General features: G+C 40.7%; 1 protein-coding gene across 25 annotated transcripts in view; it reads left to right on the forward strand.

The window, feature by feature from the left end:
• The window catches only part of ptprk (protein tyrosine phosphatase receptor type K), a 113,768-nt gene that overhangs the window by 39,913 nt on the left and 53,745 nt on the right, over positions 1-20,110 (forward strand). For 18 of the 25 annotated variants that reach the window (XM_065963593.1, XM_065963596.1, XM_065963603.1 and 15 more), the window contains 5 exons: positions 6,182-6,304; positions 13,692-13,870; positions 14,928-14,979; positions 15,081-15,139; positions 19,703-19,784. In XM_065963593.1, coding sequence (XP_065819665.1) covers positions 6,182-6,304; positions 13,692-13,870; positions 14,928-14,979; positions 15,081-15,139; positions 19,703-19,784 — 495 coding nt within the window. The remainder of the gene's footprint in view (positions 1-6,181; positions 6,305-13,691; positions 13,871-14,927; positions 14,980-15,080; positions 15,140-19,702; positions 19,785-20,110) is intronic. The other 7 variants (XM_065963598.1, XM_065963600.1, XM_065963612.1 and 4 more) reach the window with 1 other exon arrangement.

Genomic DNA, 20,110 nt, shown 5'->3' on the forward strand with positions numbered 1-20,110 from the left:
ATTGTTCTTCTCCTTGTTCCTCTTCTTCTTCTCCTTCATCTACCTCTTCTACTTCTTAACATTCAACCCTTTTGCATAAAAGGAAGAAAAACACATTGAATGCGACATGTGTTTTTCTTTGATGCATGTTAAAGTAGGTTGCGGTTAAATAATTGACTGATAACCTAGAACATGTAACAACAGCACCACAAATTGATTTAACAGCTCCATTTACCTAGTTCAGGTGGTTTGATGGAATTAAGTTCCAAAGAAAATTGTTTCACTTTTCATCTTGAACCACCTGAATTGGTATGTGGACAGACAGAAAGCATCCTTGAACGCAGACTGTCTGGTGTCATCAGAGTTATGCTGACATGATCTGGAGTCGATGAACTTTCTCTTTTATATCTTCTGTTATGTTCCTGCATATCTTGCGCTAAGAGCTCAGTGACCTTATCTTTTGTAAAGTATTCATTTTTACTTAATTTCAAACCAGAGTGAACACATTGCAGCAGACACACAGGACATTCATTTGACTAAATCTCTATTTCTGTGATTTCAGTCATTGAAAGTGTTGTTACTGTAAATAGCACAATATGAAGAAGCACCTTTGTTTGCTGCATTGTTTAAGGGATGTTTGGAGACTCAACTGGGAAAACAAGGGACGCTTGTATCCGTCTCATGCTGTTAGGATACAGACTTTAACTCATCATCCCAAAAATGACACCCATAATTATGAGAAATCAGTTGACTGACTGCTTAGCCGTGTTTGAGTACCCAGAACCCTCACTCTCCTTACAGTTAAACACTTGAAGGGATCAAAAGTGTTTCACTCTAACAATGTATGTGATTAAATAAAGGGTTTGAGTCAAACAAACAGCCCACACATCTTTACAGTCATAGTAGAATAATATCCACTGGCATTGAAGTTCAGGGTTAGACATTGTAAAGTCGGTTATTCAAATGGAATAAAAAGCACCTATAGTCCATACTAACACAGTCGTGAATCTGAAGCTGAGGAGGAATGTTTTGCAAGGGCACAAGTCTCGACTAAGCATTCTTTGATTCAATAATCAGACATCTCTTAGTTATAATGGAGTTTCTTTGTTGTAATAGATTTTAAGTAATTGTCTAGAGAAACAAAAAAAAAGCAGCTCAGACCTTCATTTGATTTAAAGGTGTCCCAGGGACTCCCATCAGAGCAGACTGTAGCTGTTAGATCTGATTTAATACTGCCTATTCTGCAGATTGGTTAGATCACATTGGAGAAAGGCAAAGCTAATCACACCAGCCTTTGTTGTAAATTCTTGCCGTGTTGCCAACTAATAATCTTGATCTGAGTTAATAGCTGAAAAAAAATAAAATGAACGTGATCCTCTATTTTGCTGTCGACCCCCTGCGGGCCGTCAGCACCCATGTTTCTGGACAGTTTCAGTCAAAGCACTTTGCGTCTGACTCACCTCCTGAAAGTGGAGGTCAGCGCAAATCACCGCAAAATGATTCTGAGTGACGGTGGCAGATGTTGTGTCTGATGCCATTCAACAATCTTTTAGAAAAGACTGCGCCTGTCCTGTGTGTGTGTGTGTGTGTGTGTGTGTGTGTGTGTGTGGGCGCTCTCCTCCTCTCTGCCCTTGAGCCTTTATCAAGTCCTTCTAATTATTTTATTATGCAAATGAGTCACCATTATTTCATTAGCGGGGCAGCCAATCACAGAAGCTGATTAGGAAGTGATTAGCATGCAGGCGGTTTCTCTCCCACTCTCTGTGTCCTTGTGAATGGATGGGAGGGGGGCAATAATGACCCATCTGGACACACACTCGTGCATACACTTAGGAAACTGTCGTAGGGATTTGTTTCATAGTATTATAAAATGAACACATGTACAAACACAAATAGTATTTAATGTTTAAAGCCGTTATAATGGATATTTTTTACAATAGCAAAACAGTACATGAATATATGGAGGTCTCTGGAGACAGGACATGACTTAAAAAGAGTAATTCAGTAATGGCTGACGAAGCAACAGAGTCCATCACCAAGACAGTTTTTGCCTTTATGTCAATGCTGTGTGAAAACACCAAAAATAAACTCCAGTATTTCTCTGTTTTTTTCCTGTTTAAACAGGCAACTGTTTGCTACAGGTTTGACATTTAAAAAAACAAAACATAAAGGGACTATTTTCTACTGGGTTCTACTTAGCTATGTTGGCTGAAAAAGCTTGAATACCAGAAAAATAGACAGACAGACAGGCAGGCAGACAGACAGACAGACAGACAGACAGACAGACGAGAACTTTGTGCAACTTTTTTGCTGTAGGGGTAAAATAATCCTTCAAGGTCTGCTCTTGTCATTATTGGCAACAAGGGTTAGCTGTCAGTTGCATGTGTGTGTTTGTGTGCGCATGTTTGTGTGTTGGTAAAAGTTGGCAGGACATAGAGGAAAAAGAGAAGTGTTAACTGAGAACGTGGGCGAGCTAGTGTGAGGGTTGTGTGTGTGTGTGTGTATGTGTAGACAGTTTCACACATATTTGGTTCCTGCAGACCCCCTTCTTCAGCATAGAGACACACACACACATACACATGAACACTCGGCTACTTTGTTGAGTATGTTAGCAGCTGAAAGCGTTGAGAGCGTCTATCAGAGGTGTGCAGACGAGTGGAGAGAAACGCTCTTTGATTAGCAAATGTTCTTTTAAACCAGTCGGTAAAGCAGAATTTAAAACAAGGACATGGTTTTTCTTCTACACTGAAAAGCCAAGGCAAAATACCTCTTGTACAGCGGCACTGTATCAGAGCTGAATGGAACTACTGTGTGTGTGTGTGTGTGTGTGTGTGTGTGTGTGTGTGTGTACACAGTTGAAAGCCAATAGCACGTATTTTAGAAAGCGTTGGTTTTCAATCCAAGTTTGCTCTACACTGTGTACCGCTTTCAAAGGCAGAAATTTGACGAAAAACCCTTGAAACTAAATAGAGCTTCTGTATGTATTTTGTAGCTTCAGCGAGGTTAAACAAGGCCAAACAAATGCTATAGCAGGTAAACCAAGGCCAAGTGCTTCTGTCAAAACGAGGCCCAAACAGTTTATCACCTGCAGTAAAAACACTGAATTCTTTAGCTTGACTCTAAACTTTATACTCATAAATACATCACTATCAGGAGAAGCACTGAGCTGTAGTCGATTAGCAAAGTACTTTAAATGCTCCCTGCCCATTTAGAAAGATTTTCACAGTAATCTGTTGTGATTTTGAAACAGCATTACACGCTGTGATATCTTGCACATTAGCAATCAAACCTAATAGTCGTAATTGATGTATGTCAACTGCTTCTGCGTGTCATGACTCATCATAGCTTACTACCTCTTCAAAAAGACCATATTAATTAAACAACCATAGCTGACACCTCCTCTTCCGTGTTAATTAAACCTGAGTATCACCTAGACTGAGCATCTGAGTGGTTGAGCCTTTTGGGAATCATCCAGGAACAGGGACACAGTTTAATTTGACGCAAGCTTCTTCTCTTACAAAGTCTCCTATAATGCAGCTTTGAACGTGTTATAACCTCAAAAACCCACCAGGAGTATATGTAGACGTTAATGACAGCCTCTGCTGGCACAAGGATTCAACATTAGCCGTCACCCTTTTGGTCTGTGGCCACAAAAGTCAACCTGTGACCATCAGATTCCTATTCTGTCACTCTTTTCAAAAGCAGTTTCACATTCACAGTTTCACAAACATCTGAATTCATTTGCAGGAGCATTTTACTATTTTTTTCTTTGATGAGGAAAGACTCATAGGCTCCTGATGAACGGTTTGATTTGGACACTTTGGGATCTGGTACCCGTTTCTCGCCAAAGTGGACGAGGTAGATGTGAGAAATAAACCTTTTTGGAAAATCTTGGAAAGTAGAAAAATGACTTGTTTTACATTTACAAGTATACCAGCTGCAGGTGCAGTATATTTCCATAAACATGCAAATGTTAAGGGTCTGTGTTGTGTATTGGAGGTACAGTCACTCAGTTTTCTCACAAAATCGGAGCCGGTGGTAGAGTGGTTAGTCCACTCGCCTCATGTACAGAGGTTTTGGTCCTTGAAGAGGGCGGCCTGGGTTGGGATCCAACCTGTGGTGCCTTTCCTGTAAGTCATTCCCCCCTGTCTCTCTTCCTAATTTCCAACTCTGTCCGCTGTCCTGTCTCAACAGAATGGCAGCAAATGATCTCCAAACCCACAGCAGCCTTAACATTAAACACAACTATTTTTCTTACCGTTTACTTACCCAGTTTGTAAAATAGCGCTACAACATACACAGACACACTTTACACAGCATGTTTTGCAGTTTTAACCCATGCAGAGAGAGCAACCTTGCAGCAAGATGTAAACTGACACACACACCGTAGGAGACAGGAAGTCATGTGGTTTACAAACACAAACAAACAACAGCCTTTTGTCTGTCATAAGTGAGGTTAGGTCCAGTAAATCCAAGAGTTTGTACTTAAATCATGCATGTTTTTAAGCTGTACGTGGTGCCCTTTACATGTCCCAGTGTTTTTTCTCATTATGACTGGAGGTAACTTGCTACGACAAACATTTAATTGAATCGAATGGGGAGTGAGCTAAAATGCACAAAGAGAGGCCGGTTTAAACAACGACCCCGAGAGGGTTGTGAGTCACAGGCAGCCGTACAGCCGGCAGCTGAAGACAGTCGCTTAGTTTGATGTTAACTTGTTTCTCCTCCGGCGCTGGCTGTCACCTCTTGGTATCCCTCTGTAGAAGGGGGCCCAGATCAGTGGGGTATCTGAGGGCCTGTCGTTCTGCTCTCCATCACAGCTGCCGCGGCATGCTCGAGGACACAGGTAGCAAAGCTGAAGCGCTAACTGAATGCTGGGAGATTTATGTTGCTGCCAGTGCTGGTTGCTGATAGTGCTTCATGGTGGCTTGGTCTCGTAAACCCTCTTTTTTTTTTTTTGACTGCTTTTAAGTGGTTTTGGATAGAGTAGAAACAAAAAGACATTCCAATCTTGGCAAAAACTACTTAGAAAATTAGACAACAGAGAGAGTTAAAAGTGTTGTTGATGGTTTTTTTTTTACTTTACAAATACTTTGATCTCGTCTGCAGCATTACCTTCCATTTCCATACGGCATACGTGCCTCCAATCCCTTCTTATCATTGTCACACACACAAACAAAATATACATGTTTCTATTTGTTTCTATGTTAGGATTAATCTGAGTATTTGTATTTTTCAATTCAATTTTTTTATGTTTAAAGTTACATCAATATGTCAAATCAAAGCATTTACGTTACAAACTACTTTGATTCTACATCCTGTTGTCCAACGTTTTTTCCAACAAATATTTGCTGGTTTCAGCTTTTTCTTTTCCTATTTTCTTTTCCTTTTTCTTGTTTTGTGGTTGTTTTTTATTTCATAATTTACACACTGAAACATTATTCAAAAATGAAAAAGTTCAGACATTTATATTTGCTGCTTTCAGCTTTTTCAATGTAAGTTTTTTTTTTTGCCTGTCTTTTTATAAATCTTATATTTTATGAGTAATCTAAGGGATTTCGACTCTACATCTAGAAGATTTGTATCCATGTCCACCACTTCAACTTTGGCCAATGTCAACAAGGACAATGCTGTCACATCTCTGTGACCACTAACAACCGGTGACTTGAATCAGATGGCGTTGTGGCTTTTCTTAGCCGTATGTCTCCTAGCCATTTTATTAACACAAGCTGTGTAGCACTCGCAGGTCAATGAATCAGATAGCTCGTAGTAACCAGCATGCTATTTCTATCAGCAATATTGCCAGCACAAGCCACATATCATCGGCAGTTGATTATCTCCGCTTGCTGTTGGGGACAAGTGGCGTCTCTCTGCGTTAGAGCGACTTTCTACTGCAGGCGGCCAGCTCACACATGGGGCTCCTGGGGCTGGGATGATGGGCTCAGATGATCAGCTGAAGGCCCTGGTGCTTGAGTCAGAGGTGATCTTGCGCGCCCTGAGTGATGACTGTTGGCGCTCGGGCTCCTGGTGGTTTGTTAATGAGCTGAGACACGGTCACGCACAGAAAAACATCAAGCGGGGGGAGAATCTGAAGTTTTACTGAATAGGACCAGAGAGGAGTCCATGTGACTGTAAAAGATCATTCGAAAAATCATCGATCACAGGAGATGAGCTAAATTGTTTTGCGTTTATTTCTTTACAGGGAGCTGCACGTTCGATGAGGGCTTCTCTCAGTGTGACTACCAGCAAGATCCCTATGATGACTTTGACTGGACGCACATCAACACCCAGGAAGTGCCATACGTCTCTCCAGAGCTGCCACAAGGTGAGTCTCCATATGTCTATGAATTCAATAGTGTTACGGCCTCCTGAACGTACCATATCTGATCCCGGATGAGCCCCCAAAGATGTTAAGGCCTCCTTAACATACCATAAAGTTAACCAAGAATGACTCATGTATTGAATTGTTAAACCCCAAGCTTTCCCCCCATCAGGAAATAATCTAATTTAATAAACAAACAAACAAAAAGGACTGGAGATCTGGCTAAACAGAATAAAAGATGGGAACGTGCCGAGCCAAGCACGTAATGGGTCGTCGCTCTCTGCGCCTCCCCCTAAACTACCTCCAAACAAAACGTATCTACAGAAACTCAAACAATCAAAAATAGGAGGACTGGTCTCTCCAGCCCAAACTGAAATAACCAAACCCAGCAATCTAAACATGCATGGGGGGAAAACCAAAACAAACCTGCACACAATTTAACGATAAAAAACCATCCTCACCACACCGCGGCCCAAAGTTTTTGTGTGTCTGCCTGCCCCGTTTCTCCCACATGGTTAGTTTCAGATAAAGATTTCATATGATAGACTACAATACAAGTTTTCTTTCCTTCCTGTACGGTTAATCATTTTAAGACCCTCCAAATGTGTTTGTGGTTCTTTCTAGGGTACCCCACCCTTTATGTTTTGAAACACTGGGTTAAACTTCTGAATTAGTAAAAAAAAAAAAACGCAAGCTAGCTCGACCTCAAGCAGTAAAATGTTTCATACATATTGCACTTTTCTGCTGAACTTGAACTTTTCAGACTTTTGGGTGCCTTTCTTAAAGTAGGAGTTTGATTGCTGACCTTTTCATCAATGGAGAATTTTACGTTGCTGTATTGGCATTTTTACTTAAGTAAGGATCTGAGCTCTCCTCTCCTCTCCTCTCCTCTCCTTTCCTTTTTTCTCCTCTCCTCTCCTCTCCTCTCCTCTCCTTTCCTTTTCTCGCCTCTCCTCTCCTCGCCTCGCCTCTCCTCTCCTCTCCTCGCCTCTCCTCTCCCTTCCTCTCCTCTCCTCTCCTCTCCTTTCCTTTTCTCTCCTCTCCTCTCCTCTTTAATCAGTTGTTTTTTTCCCCCACAATGATGATGAAGGGGAAATTAAATCTTTCTGCCTGCGGGCTGAGGGTCTAATTAACAGAATATGAGGTCATTAATCAACGGCAGGGAACAGGGAAGGTTGCATACTTTACAATGTTAAAATCTAAATGTTATAACATTTACCAGCTATGCAGTATTGAGCAAGTTGCTGACCACAGAGCAAGAATTATGACTGGTGTGTAAACTATGGTGTTGACCACAAGTGCAGAAATCATTGAAATTAAACAACCACAGTTATGTTTGAGTTTATTCATTTCTTTCATCTTAGTTTATCTCAAATCCTATTATTCTCATGCCACTCCTTTCTTTTCCTTCCTCTCCATTTCCTCTATTGTAGCCTCCTCTCTTCTAATCTTCTATCTTCTCCTCTCCCCTTTTCTCCTTTCCTTGACTTTACTTTCTTCTTAGCCCCTTTCACACATGTAATGCAGATAATGTCAGGAGGATGTCAGGGGCAGACTGTCCTGAATTCCTTCCCTATACTCTTGTTTTCTTCCCTCTCTTGTCCTGTCCTCTATTTTTTTCCTACCTTTCCTGTATCCTACTTATTTTTCTCTGTCCCTAATCTCTAATCTGCTCTTCCTTCCTGTCTTGCCCTGTCCCCTCCTTTCTTTTCCTAAACTTTCGTCTCCTCTCCTTGCATTTCCCCACTATAATTTCTTCTCTTCACCTCTCCGTCCTTTCCTGACCCATTATCTCCTCCCTCCTTATCTCCTGACGTATCCTCCTGTGTTTGGGAAGGTATGACTATGTTGCCATGACAATGCAATGCCATTATTTATCTTTCATGCTTATCATCATGACAACCCAGCCTGGTTGACATTTAGAGAAAAGTTCAGTTCAACACCAGCTCTTTATGGGTTTCACACAAATCCTCCAAAGAAAATGTGTGTGTGTGTGTGTGTGTGTGTGTGTGTATGTGTGTCCTGCTGTCTACCACATGTGGTCTTGCATACTTGACAAAAGGTTGGGGTGCCTTGCCCAATGGCAGACTCACATTTAGTGTTATTAATACCAGGGGTTGTCACTATGCAGAGAGGGCAGAGTTGGCAGTATGAGGAGGTTAAATACATTGCCCAAGAGCCCAGAGGCTGGAATTAGCATAGCATTAGCGCCTGTGGAAGCTTGTGGAAGAGCAGGGGTGAGGGGGGATGGCGGTGCAGGTTAATGGTTTGAAGATTGCTAAAGGGTAGGCTCAGAGTGCAGCCTACAGGTATGGGAGGGCATGGAGGGACATTTGAAGTGTTAATTTTACCAGCAGGGTGCGAGACGCTGCTGCTTTGGATGGAAAACCAGGTTGCTGGAGGGGATTTGGGATACAGCACTTTGCTAGGTTTTTTTATGTGGGGGGAATTAGTAGGGAAAGGGCGTGTGGTCTTGCCTTGCCCAGGGACACATTGGTTATACCTGTTATTAGAATTGTTTTCTCAGGATAGCCCCGCCACCAGTAATTTGAAGGTTTGCTTGTTTGGCTAGCTTCAGTGGCCCTCAGGCTATGGCATGATTTGAAGTGCAGGCAGAGAAGCCTTTTTACTTTTAACCCCTGAAAACAAAGGTAAACGGACCCTCTTTGTTCGAGGGGAGTTGTGAGGAGTATTTGGCGTCCCTGTGACCTTTTGGGAGTGAGTTTATTTAGCTGATTAGCATTTCAGCGGGTTATAAATTGCCAAAGGTAAACGCTGAAGAAAAGGAGTCATCTTAGGGATTTACACAGAATCATTTTAGAGTCATTGGATAGCTCAGCCAACAATTATACTTTTGTTCCTTATAGCCCACATTGATTTTTCACAGTTGCTAATCACCATTTGGTGCTTAAGGCGGTATTGAGTGGGGAGGGATGGTTTGGCGCTTTTCGTAATAGAGATAAAACAATTCTATGTAATCTCTCCGGGGGTTGATGTTGGCACCAGCGAACATGGCAGGGTCTGGATGCTCCGCTGGCAACACTTGTCGTGCCAGTTGAACATTCATGGACTGGGGCTCTGTGGCTCAGTGGACTAAAGCAGATACTCTTGACTCATAATGTTGTCAGCCAGTACCACTCTAAACCTAAACCATTCTCTCTCTCTCTTTGCTCTCTCTCTTTGCTCTCTCTCTCTCTCTCTCTCTCTCTCTCTCTCTCTCTCTCTCTCTCTCTGCTCTTGTTTTCCACAGTGTACTCTCTAATAAGGGAAGCGAAAAGAGGCACAAACTGTAGTAGAGCTGGATGTTTTAATAATGAGAGAATAATGATGGATACAGCTACACAAACTATACTGCCTTAAAATTACCATGAAATCAAACATCTCTCACACAGTATCTGCCAGGTTTAACATCTAGCCCTCCTTTGGATTGCATTGCATTTTTAACTCTAAAACTCCATGTAATGTACATTTTATTTTAGTTCGGGAAGGCAGATTTTTTTTCAAAATATGTTGGATTGTTATACGAGCATAAGGAGTCAATATACTTATAGGTGTGATCAAGAGGCTGGATGTTTACTGTCACTGAAATGAGGGTGTCAAACATGTTAAAAATCTTTTGGGGGTAGGCTCTGTTTAAAATGGCGAATATTAAATAATATTTAATATAAAAATAGGAACAGATGAAACAGTATTTGAAATAACAATATAATGTTTTTGTTTTAACGCTTCTGATTTATTTCAGGTTTTTGTGTAACACATTAGATTTTCACAAAGTCTACAGTATTAGGGCTTCACAATCAAAGAAGCATGTGGACATTTTACCTGATGGAGGCCTGGGATGAATGACCATGCTTTCACTACGTTTTCATTCAAGCTACCTGAAGCTAGCTCCAACTGCCCTTCAACCAAGCAAACTGATCCTTTCAGTGTTTTAAAACAAATAAAATGATCTTTAAATTAGAACAGAACAGCACATGATGAATCTAATTGTTTTTTTTTGATGAGTATCTGCTGTCGAACCTATTGCGTAGTACTATATCCTAAAGGTTGTCAGCAAACTTAATCTGTTCAGTAGTATGGAACGCTCAAACTTCTCTATTAGGTGTATTTCCCTACGACTGTCACAGTGCTGCTGCTGTTGTTGTTATGTGACATATCTGGGTCTTAGGGCTGTCACAGGGGATATTTTTAGCCTCATCGTTACGTTGTGTCATCATTCGATTAGCGGCCATTTTAGCGGCACTTGGCACACATCAGCCATTTAAAATAACTGGCAGACTTCAGGTGTAAGGTGTTCTTGGTGTGACAATGCTACCTTTTTATGGATTGGTGTTGTATAAGTTTCAAGTGCTGTCAGTCTTCTTTTTTTTACTCATTTTTCTAATGCTAATTTGTTTTCAGATTGGGTGTTATTGCTCTGTTTATCTAGGCTCATAAACCAAATATACATTATTTATTAGATATCTTTTGAACAGATTTTTTTTGGTATTTAACTGACAGCCCTATTTACCAGGCAGTATTCAGTTATTTTTACCTATACCTGCTTCATTTGTTGTCATGATTTTGCAGCGGGCGTTGTTATGATTAGCTGACGTGTTACAGGTTATATTTTTGCTGCGCTGTTTGTGTTGTGACATATCTGGATCACTGACTGATAGGAATATATTTAGCTGGCACACCATCTTGGCAGCCATCTTTAAGGCACTTCTCTCATGTCACATTGGCATCTTGGTGCCAAAAATGAAGGAACAGGATTGACGTGTGCTGTGTGTTCATTTCTGATGGATTTGGATTATAGATATGGGGCGGGACAACGGTGCCAGTGTGCTCTCGATTTTGGTCCTATTGGCATGGGTCTTGTTTGGACGTCCTCATTTTCTGTCTTTTTGTTGACATTCAGAATAGGGGAGTAGGATTATTTTAATACTCCTATGGTTAAAGAAGAAGTGTGTAGAGGTGCTCGTATGACTGGTAATGAGAGAGAAACATAAAGATAGGAGAGATGCAGTCCAATAACTGGGATGCAGAGTTAAGTTTGATAAAGCTGATGTGTGTGTCCATGTGTGCAGTAGTTAAAAGCCTGTTATGTTCCGGCGCATCGTGCAGAGAAGTGTTTTCTCACAGCAGATCAGTTTAACAATAAGTGATAATCACTATTGTCTAAAGCTTATTGTATAGCGCAAATTGTGTATGGTCTAATATGCAAATTGAATTAAGAAGTTATAATAGAGGGCTGTTTTGTTTAGTTTAAGTTTTGTTCTGTTTAGATTCTAGCTCCTCTCTGTTCCATTCCTTTCTTTTCTATTCTATTCTGTTGTTCTGTTCCACTGTGTTCTATTCTGTTCTATTCTATTCTATTCTATACTACCCTTAGTATCAAACACAATCATGGCTTCTCCCTCTCAGTTTATGATCAGGCGGAAGGGATCATATTTCATCATATTTCACTGAAACAACATCTGTTTGAGGTCTGAGCTGATTACTGGAACATCTGGATGGGCTGACTGACTGTCCCGTCAACCCGCCCAGATTATGCATGATTTCCAGCAGTAGACTGCTACAGGTACAAGGCATAGCGCTCAGTGGAGACAGGAGGGTTGACAAAATATCCGATGCACATTTCTTCTCGGTTTTGTTTTCCGTAGTGACTGAAAGTGTCTCACGAGTCCCATCAAATTAGAATAACAAAACTAGGAACACATGCAAACAAAACAAGTAAACAGAAAAACATAGCCTAGAGGAAAGCTGCAGCTCATCATGTGACATGTCTGGGTAGATTCAGGTAATGACATGTTGCACACTGTGTGGTTAAGGAGCCTGTGTAAACTAAAGCAAGGTGATATAACCCTGTTTTTTTTGGTGTGTTTTTTTTTTTTTTTTTTTTAGCTTTTTATACTTACACAAGACTAGAGGAGAAGAAATGGAATTGTGCAAATTTCATAAGAACATAAATTGAGGAATATAAAAGAATGAAGTAGCTCTCCTCTTCTCGTCTCTTTGTTTTCCATTTCCTATGTTTATTTGTTCTTGGCTTGCCGAGAAACAGCCCTGCAATCACAAAGGAGGAACAAATGGCACAGTCGTCGTAACAGGGGTTTGTTTTATGTGTCTGGGGGGGGGGGACTGATGACTGATTCTTGTACTGTAAGCCCAAAAGAAATGAGAGAAGAAGAAACAAAAATGTAAAAAACATGAAAGTAGAAAGGCTCTGTTGGGTTGTTTTTTTGTTCCCATGACAAAAAAAAAGCACTGCTCCAAAGAGAGGGCCAAACAAAGTCGTTAAAGGAGAATCTCCTGATTTCCTGGTTGGCTTATTGTGAAATGTATTGGTCCACATTGGGGACAACACACACACAGAAATGTGTATATGAACCCATACTGTTGAACTGTGTGAGTGATGCACACAGGGGTAATGGGTTATGTGATTTACAGTTTAAGGAATTTTTGTTTGTCATTTATTTGTAACATGTGCACCACAGAGTTTACAGTGATTTTAAAGCCATGTCCACGAAACTGAAAAAGTAAAAAACATGACCACTGTACAATAAAGGTAAAAGCCCTTCATATTTTTTAACAAATTAAGACATTAAGCCATTTTTCTACACAGAACACTGCACTGCTGTTTCAGATTGCAAAACAGGTTAAACATAGGCAATCTGACCTTTTTTGTAAATCATTTGACAGCTTCTTGATGCATTAAAATCTAGCTCATTAGGTACTGACTGCTAAATTGCATTAGCTGACGCTAGTTTTCAACCAGTTTCTAGGATTCTATGTCCTTCTTTTTATTTCTTGTGACATTATCATGTAGTAAAGTCAGCATATAAGGTGTTAAATGCTCACACTAGCTTTTTTTGTTTACAGTATGAGTAAGCAAAAATGCTGTTCTGAATTTAGCTGCAGATCATTCAAGAAGCAGCAAAGCAATGATTCTGTCCTGGAACAGTTTAAATGGAGATTAAACCAATGGTCAACCAATATAAGTAATAACATAATCACTATTATAACCCAGTTCAGAGACGTGTTCCTTCTGTGTGTCTAACCAGTTCAGGTCTTCAAATGTGATTATTTTGAAGACACGGTAGCAGGGAAAGTTGATTCCCTCATGTAGCTACATGAAACAGAGGCAGCGGACATAAAGACTTGACGTTTGGCAAGCCCATTCAAAATGCTTACATTACACGTCCTCAGAGGGCACCATCACGAGTCCGTTCATGCCGTGGATTTCAGCTGGTATGTGGTGTACAAGCACAAACAGCTGCAAACCAAAGAAAGAGCTAATTGATGGGTTTTGATTCACTGACGCTCCTGAACCTGATCCAATTTTAAATAACTGTGGCTTTTCTTTTCTTTTAAGTCATTGGTGACCCTGAATTGTGTGTTTTTCCAGGTTCCTTCATGTATGTGGACGTCTCTCAGTACGATGTCGGGGAGAAGGCCAGGTTTCAGCTACCTGTCATGAAGGAGAACGACACTCACTGTATCGACTTCAACTATCTGCTCACCAGCCCGGATGGCTCCAGCCCCGGCACCCTTAACGTCTTGGTGAAGGTAATCGGAGTAAACACAGTAAGAGAGAAAATAAGAGACTCTGGGTCGTTACAATACTAATAATAGAGACATAAACTCTCTCAATAAATAAACTCTACAAACATGAATCATGTGAATGGCATACTGACCTCTACGTTGCCGTTTCCTCTGTGCCATGATAATGTAAGGTTGCATACTTTTTGCAAACTCTCCACGTGTCAGGGCTCTGAATCAGGATCAGTCTAACTAACGCACTGATAGCTGCAATTTTGTGACGCAATTATCCAGACCTCATCCCTCCACTTTAGTTGTTTGCACAATCCTCCCGACTTCTCCTCCCCTCTCTCCTCATCCCGAGCTTTCTCACAATTTGTGGAGGTGGTTAGAAAACACATTAGCAGAAGATTGCTATTTTACTGGTTCTGCCATTACCTGGTTCTTAGCAGCAGGGGACCATTATGAGTAGGAAGACTGCCCTTCAATCTGATGGCACAAAGTCAATCCCACATTACTGCAGAATAATCTTACCTGCAAATGGAGTTAAAGAGGTGGTGAATGAGCTGACCCTCTGCCCTCACTTTTGCACAAAATATTACTTAAGTGTGTTATTACTATTTTTTTATTGGTTAACTAATTACATTTCAGTGCAACATAAGCAGGGCCTAATGCATGCAAAAAACTGCAGTCCCTCTAGTGTCCACTTGGGGCTGGCTCCAAAAGCCATTAGTTGTGCCCATTTTTACTGCAGAAATAAACCTGTTTAGAACCTCGTACAAAAAAACAGGGTTGGTCTCTCAGGCTAATTACTTTATTAGTTAAAGACTGTGCGGGGTGAATATTATATAACCTACCCAGCTTGATAATATTAAGGTTAAGAGTTGCACATAAATTTGCATACATTTGGACCTGAGTGGACTGACAGGTGAGGGCATTGTAGCTGTTTGCTAGCAGCCTCACAGCCCGCCTAAGCTCTATCTCTTTGTCTGTTTCTACACTGATCGAAAGTTAGGAGGATATAGCATTTTCAATATGGAGACCATCATCGTTCGCCTCGTTTTATACCCAGCTTTATTTTTTTGTCCTCTGTTGTTTTTAGGTAAACAAGGGTCCCTTAGCCAACCCTATCTGGAATGTGACGTCCTACACAGGTGATGACTCCAAGCATAATTTAGACTCATTTTATTACTCATGTCATTATAACGCACGTCATCTTTTCCATGTGTGTGTTAACTGTGGTGTTGTCTTTCAGGCAAAGACTGGCTGAGAGCAGAACTTGCCGTCTCCACCTTTTGGCCTAATGAATATCAGGTAACTCCCTAATTTACAACCAACGGTCATTTAATGCATGATTACTTTGTTTTGTGTGTCTTTATTTGCAGTAGTTCTCATGTGACTGCACAAACACCACACACACATATGAACACACACACACATGCACACACGCTGTGGGGCAGGCATTTGATTTATTTGTGTTGACTGAGGCTCAGGAGGTGACGATTAGGCTACAAAGACTGAGAAAAACAAGGTGTGTGTATGGATGTCCACATGAGTATGCAAGCATAGGGTGTGTGTACTGGACATGCATTAATTAGCTACCTCTCAGATATGTTCTCAAACCTGAACATCTCATGATTCACAGAGGTAGAAATGAATACAGACTTGTTAGATAACATTTGTTTGTATATTTCTCCTTCTTTTTTTATGCTTTCATGGTCAGTCAGTGTGATCTGTGTATTTGTGTGTTGACCGGCGTTGACAGATGTGGGCACATTGTGGGATAGCTTGACTCTGAGTGTCCTCGCAGGCAGACACACACTGATCATGTAAACACACGCTGCCTGGGGACTGTATGATATTACTGTAAGGCAAAGTGTGAAAGCATCTTCCAAATGGCCCATCTGGAGCCCAAATGGCCCTCAGTGACTACAGGAGGAGATCACCAGCATGAAACTCGTGTGTCAACATGTTTTAATTGAACATAATCACCCCAGTTTGCTAAGGCTTATGTAGCTTTTTCAGGCTCTGAAAGAGGTTATTGGATTGGAGGTTATGAAGATATTTTTTCATGTTGGAACATGTTTCTGTGTTAGCACTTTGGCAGAGTTGTAATGAGACTGGTTTCACCAGAGGAGTACAGGCACATGCAGGCTCATGCAGTCACACACACGCACACAGTCACAGAATAATGAATGCACACTAAAAGCACATACTCCCACACACAAAAACTATTTAGGTAGACCTTTAATAACAAATTCAATTTTTTTTTTGAATGAACACTTCAAAATTGGTGAGTGAATTTCTTTGCCATCACTAGATTTTAATAAATAATATGTATAATTACCAGTGTTTCCCACAGAATGACATTATACCTGTCTGCCTATTTTCCTCTTCTGTTTTGCGTTAAGTTCCGACAGCTTTGGGTCATGTTAGTACAAACTTTTTTTTTTTATGCCTGAGAGAATTCAAACTATAAACACTCCTTGCCTGCTGATTGAACATTTTGATTCTGTGTCCACACATGCATACATCAGAGTGATAGATGCTATTGGTTGATAAGAGGATTTATGCTATTGTCCAACTCCTGTCTGGAGTGATGATTTGTCAGTCCTCAGCCTTTAGCATTTTGCCCATGTGAAAACTTGTAAATCCAAGCCATCAGTAATCCCTCCCCACACAGATCTCCCTGAAGAGTCAGGGAGTGTTTGACACCTGCATGATGGAAACACCGTCTCCTCAGAGGTGACCAAAATTGGATTCATGATTCCCACATTGCAAAGATCTTATGGTGGATAATCTGTAATGTTTAGTGTGTAAATGAGCAATGACCTGCAGTAGAACCTTTGAATTGTGGAAATCATTTCAAACGCACAAGTTATTGGTAACAGAGCAGCAGACCTGACACTTCAAAAAAGGTTAACCACAAGTGTCAGATTTTACTGCTGTGAAACCGTACTGACTTTGTATAGAATTCTTAATCATTTTAGTTTGACACACCCTCAACTGACTTGCAGCACTGGTTTTTAATAATGAATGTAATATTTTCCACAAAAAGTTAACTTGTCAGAGCGATTAAAAGTAGGAAAAGTCATCAGGTCACTTTTTGGCTACCAAAACAAAAATGCTGTTTTAACAAGCCAAGATCTGCAGACTGGAGAGGCGGGCAGTCAGACAGGCAGAGATGAAGGTATTAAAAGTCAAGCGATGTCTTTCTGCCGGGCTCCGCAGTGAGCTATGAGTGAAAGATGATAGGAGAGAGAGACAAGATAGATTGGTTGGGGGAGGAAGGCAGAAAGGGGAGGGGGGGGGGGGGGGGGAGTGTGACAAGCAGGGGATGATAAGCTATGGGTAAACAGTTCATGGCAGATTTCCTCTTACAGGTGATGAATGACAACAACTGCTCACCCCCTCGCTCTCTTTCCCCCCTCAGTCACTCTTTTTTGAAAGGGACCTCCTCCCCTCTGTTCATTACTGTGCTCATCTTTGAGCAAACACTGTTAGGAAGCAGAGAAGGCAAGCGAGAGACAGAGAAAAATTAGGAGGGGATAGTAAGTAAGAAGGATTACGTAGAAGAAATGGAAGAAAAAGCGGAGTGGAGGGAGTTGAAGGGCTTATGTAGGGTGAAGAGATAAATATCAAATATTAGTTATTCAGACCTAGAGCTGTTGAACTCAGATAGTGGTAAATGTAAACACCTGTTGAATGTGTAGTATCAGTACTCGAAATGTAGAAATGGAAAGTGGCGCTTTCCTAGTCTTCTGACTACTCAAAGCCCTTTTTACAACGCAGTTCACACCTACACCCATTCACACCCTGATGGCAAATGTTACTTTGTAAAGTGACCATCTCTAACTAATCCATTCACACACATTCACTTGACGCAGGAGCAATTTGGGGTTCAGTGTCTTGCCCAAGGACACTTTGACATGTGACCTGCAGGGGCTGGGGCTCAAACCCCCGACCTTCTGTAACTGCACTTACTCTACCAATGAGCAATGGCCGCCCCACCTATATTGATTAGAGTAGAAGGGGTATAGCAGTTAAGACAACTACCTTAAATCACTCGATTTGATCTTCCAATGTTTTTCCTTTTATCACAGTTTAGTGTAGAAGTGTAGCAAAGGTATATGTAACAAATTCACTCAGCTTAGCATGTCACAATGACTTATTTTGTGTAGATGTTGAGGTTACATAATGCTCATTTGGTGTACATGTTTAGGTAAAGTATGCACAAAGTAAACAGGTTGTCTTACTGTAGTTCGGCTTGTAGCATGCACACTGTACTTTGTACATGTTGAGGTGAAGTATGGACTACGTAAGTTGACAGGTTCACTTACTGTAGCGTGTAGCATGCTAACAATTTCTTATTTAGTGTACATGTTTGGGTGAAGTATATTAAGTTAACAGAACAGTTAAGCACACGGCATGTTAAAATGTACATATTTCGACATGGTAAGGTTTAGTATACTTGATGTAGCATTCTAATAATTCCCAGTTAAATATTTCAATGTAATGTTAACAAATTCCCTTTACTACTGTGTGTAGCATATCAACATTATTTAGGTTGTTCAGTGAAGTATACTTTATTTAAACTTTTTTTTTTAGCATATATAAAACCTAAGCATATTGCTATACAGTATATTTCCCCTGCAAAGAATTAAAGTGAAACTTAGATCTGCTGTTAGTGCTGAGCTCATACATTTTGAGCTTTAGCTTAGCTTGAAAAATTAAACGGCATCATGAAGTTTAAAATGTTCACTCCTTAACGGTACTGTCAGAGACCCGAACATGGAATTTAATTCATCAAACTTTGGACTGCTACTTGTTTTAAAATGTGGTGCTTTAAAGAAAGGAAGCCAGATGAAAAGAACAAGTCAAAGGAGAAATAAAATAGAAGCTAAATAAAAAAATAAATAAAGGAGGGATGACATGGAAAGGAATAACAAATAGATCCTGTCATTCTCTCTGCCACCACATTTGGCTCCATTAATTATTATCATTTCTGTTGCAGCCATTTTGTATGTACCAAAGGAGATTACAATGATCCACCAGGAAGTATCTCATTTATCCTTCTTGGCTTGTTGGCCAGAATGTATAAATCCAGCAGCAGCCATGATGGCAGCTTTGTATTTATCCAGTTTAATGCACATCACTGACGGCTGTCACCGACTATCTATCTGTACTGTGACAACTTGGATAACATCCATCACCTCGACAGCAAATTTAAATGGCAATATGCTTACTTTGTAGCTCGCAGTGCAGTCAGAATACATCTCAAACTTAGAGACACAGTGTCTGATTTGGTAACAATAACAAACAGAGTTGATGTTCTGTAACAGTGCCATAGAGGGTTTGTGATGTGCACGCTGAGCTGTTGTTGGTTATGTAAGTTCCATTTTTCTCCCAGGAACAGTTCTCTTTTGTTTTTGCTGCTGTTTCATTTTGGGTTTTGGACTCTTTTTTTTTTTTTTTCTTTGCTCAAGGTGTTCCAATAACAAAGTAATTGATGGTCAGAGAAGACTTGATATACTCATAATCTCATATGTGTTTAATCTAAAAAGCCCTAAGTACACATTGTAAGCAGGCCCACACTCTGCAGAAATGTGAGGAAATAAAACAACAAACGAAAGTTAATTAAAAACTTTTTTCTCTCACATTTCTTCTGCTTTCATAAGCAAGCTTATTTATTGCTCCATGTAATTGTTTTCTGAAGGTATATACATTTCTGTGTGTTTGTTACTTCTACTATGTGTGTTTATTTTGTGCAATAAAAAAGTAATATAAATCTTGTTTTAATATAGGATGGTAATAGGATGCAGTGTAATATTGATACAAATCGAGGGCATAATAGCTATCCCTTTCTCTTTTCCTCAGGTCATATTTGAAGCAGAGGTTTCGGACAGCAAAGCCGGCTTCATCGCCATCGACGACATTCAGGTGCTCAGCTACCCATGCGGTGAGTCATTAGCATGCCAGCAATTAGTCGTAGTTCGCTGAATAGACGCTGATAACTTTGGCCACTAATTAGACTGTACCCGGGATGGTTTCTGTTGCAGTTGAACGGTTAGATAAGTGGGAAGGTGACACGGGAGAGGAGGGTAGCAGCGACAGGAGAAAAGGCGAGTCGTAGGGGGAGAATGAGAGAAATAAAAAGAACGCGCGAGAGATTGTGAGCGGCAGCAACGGAGAGAAAGAGGGAAGAGGGAGAGACTGAAGCGGGAAATGAGACAGTATTAGGGCAATCATAGAGGGAGAGGATTCTGACCACTCAGCACTTTCTCC

This window comes from Labrus bergylta, chromosome 15 (assembly GCF_963930695.1).
Source record: "Labrus bergylta chromosome 15, fLabBer1.1, whole genome shotgun sequence".
Classification (NCBI taxonomy): domain Eukaryota; kingdom Metazoa; phylum Chordata; class Actinopteri; order Labriformes; family Labridae; genus Labrus; species Labrus bergylta.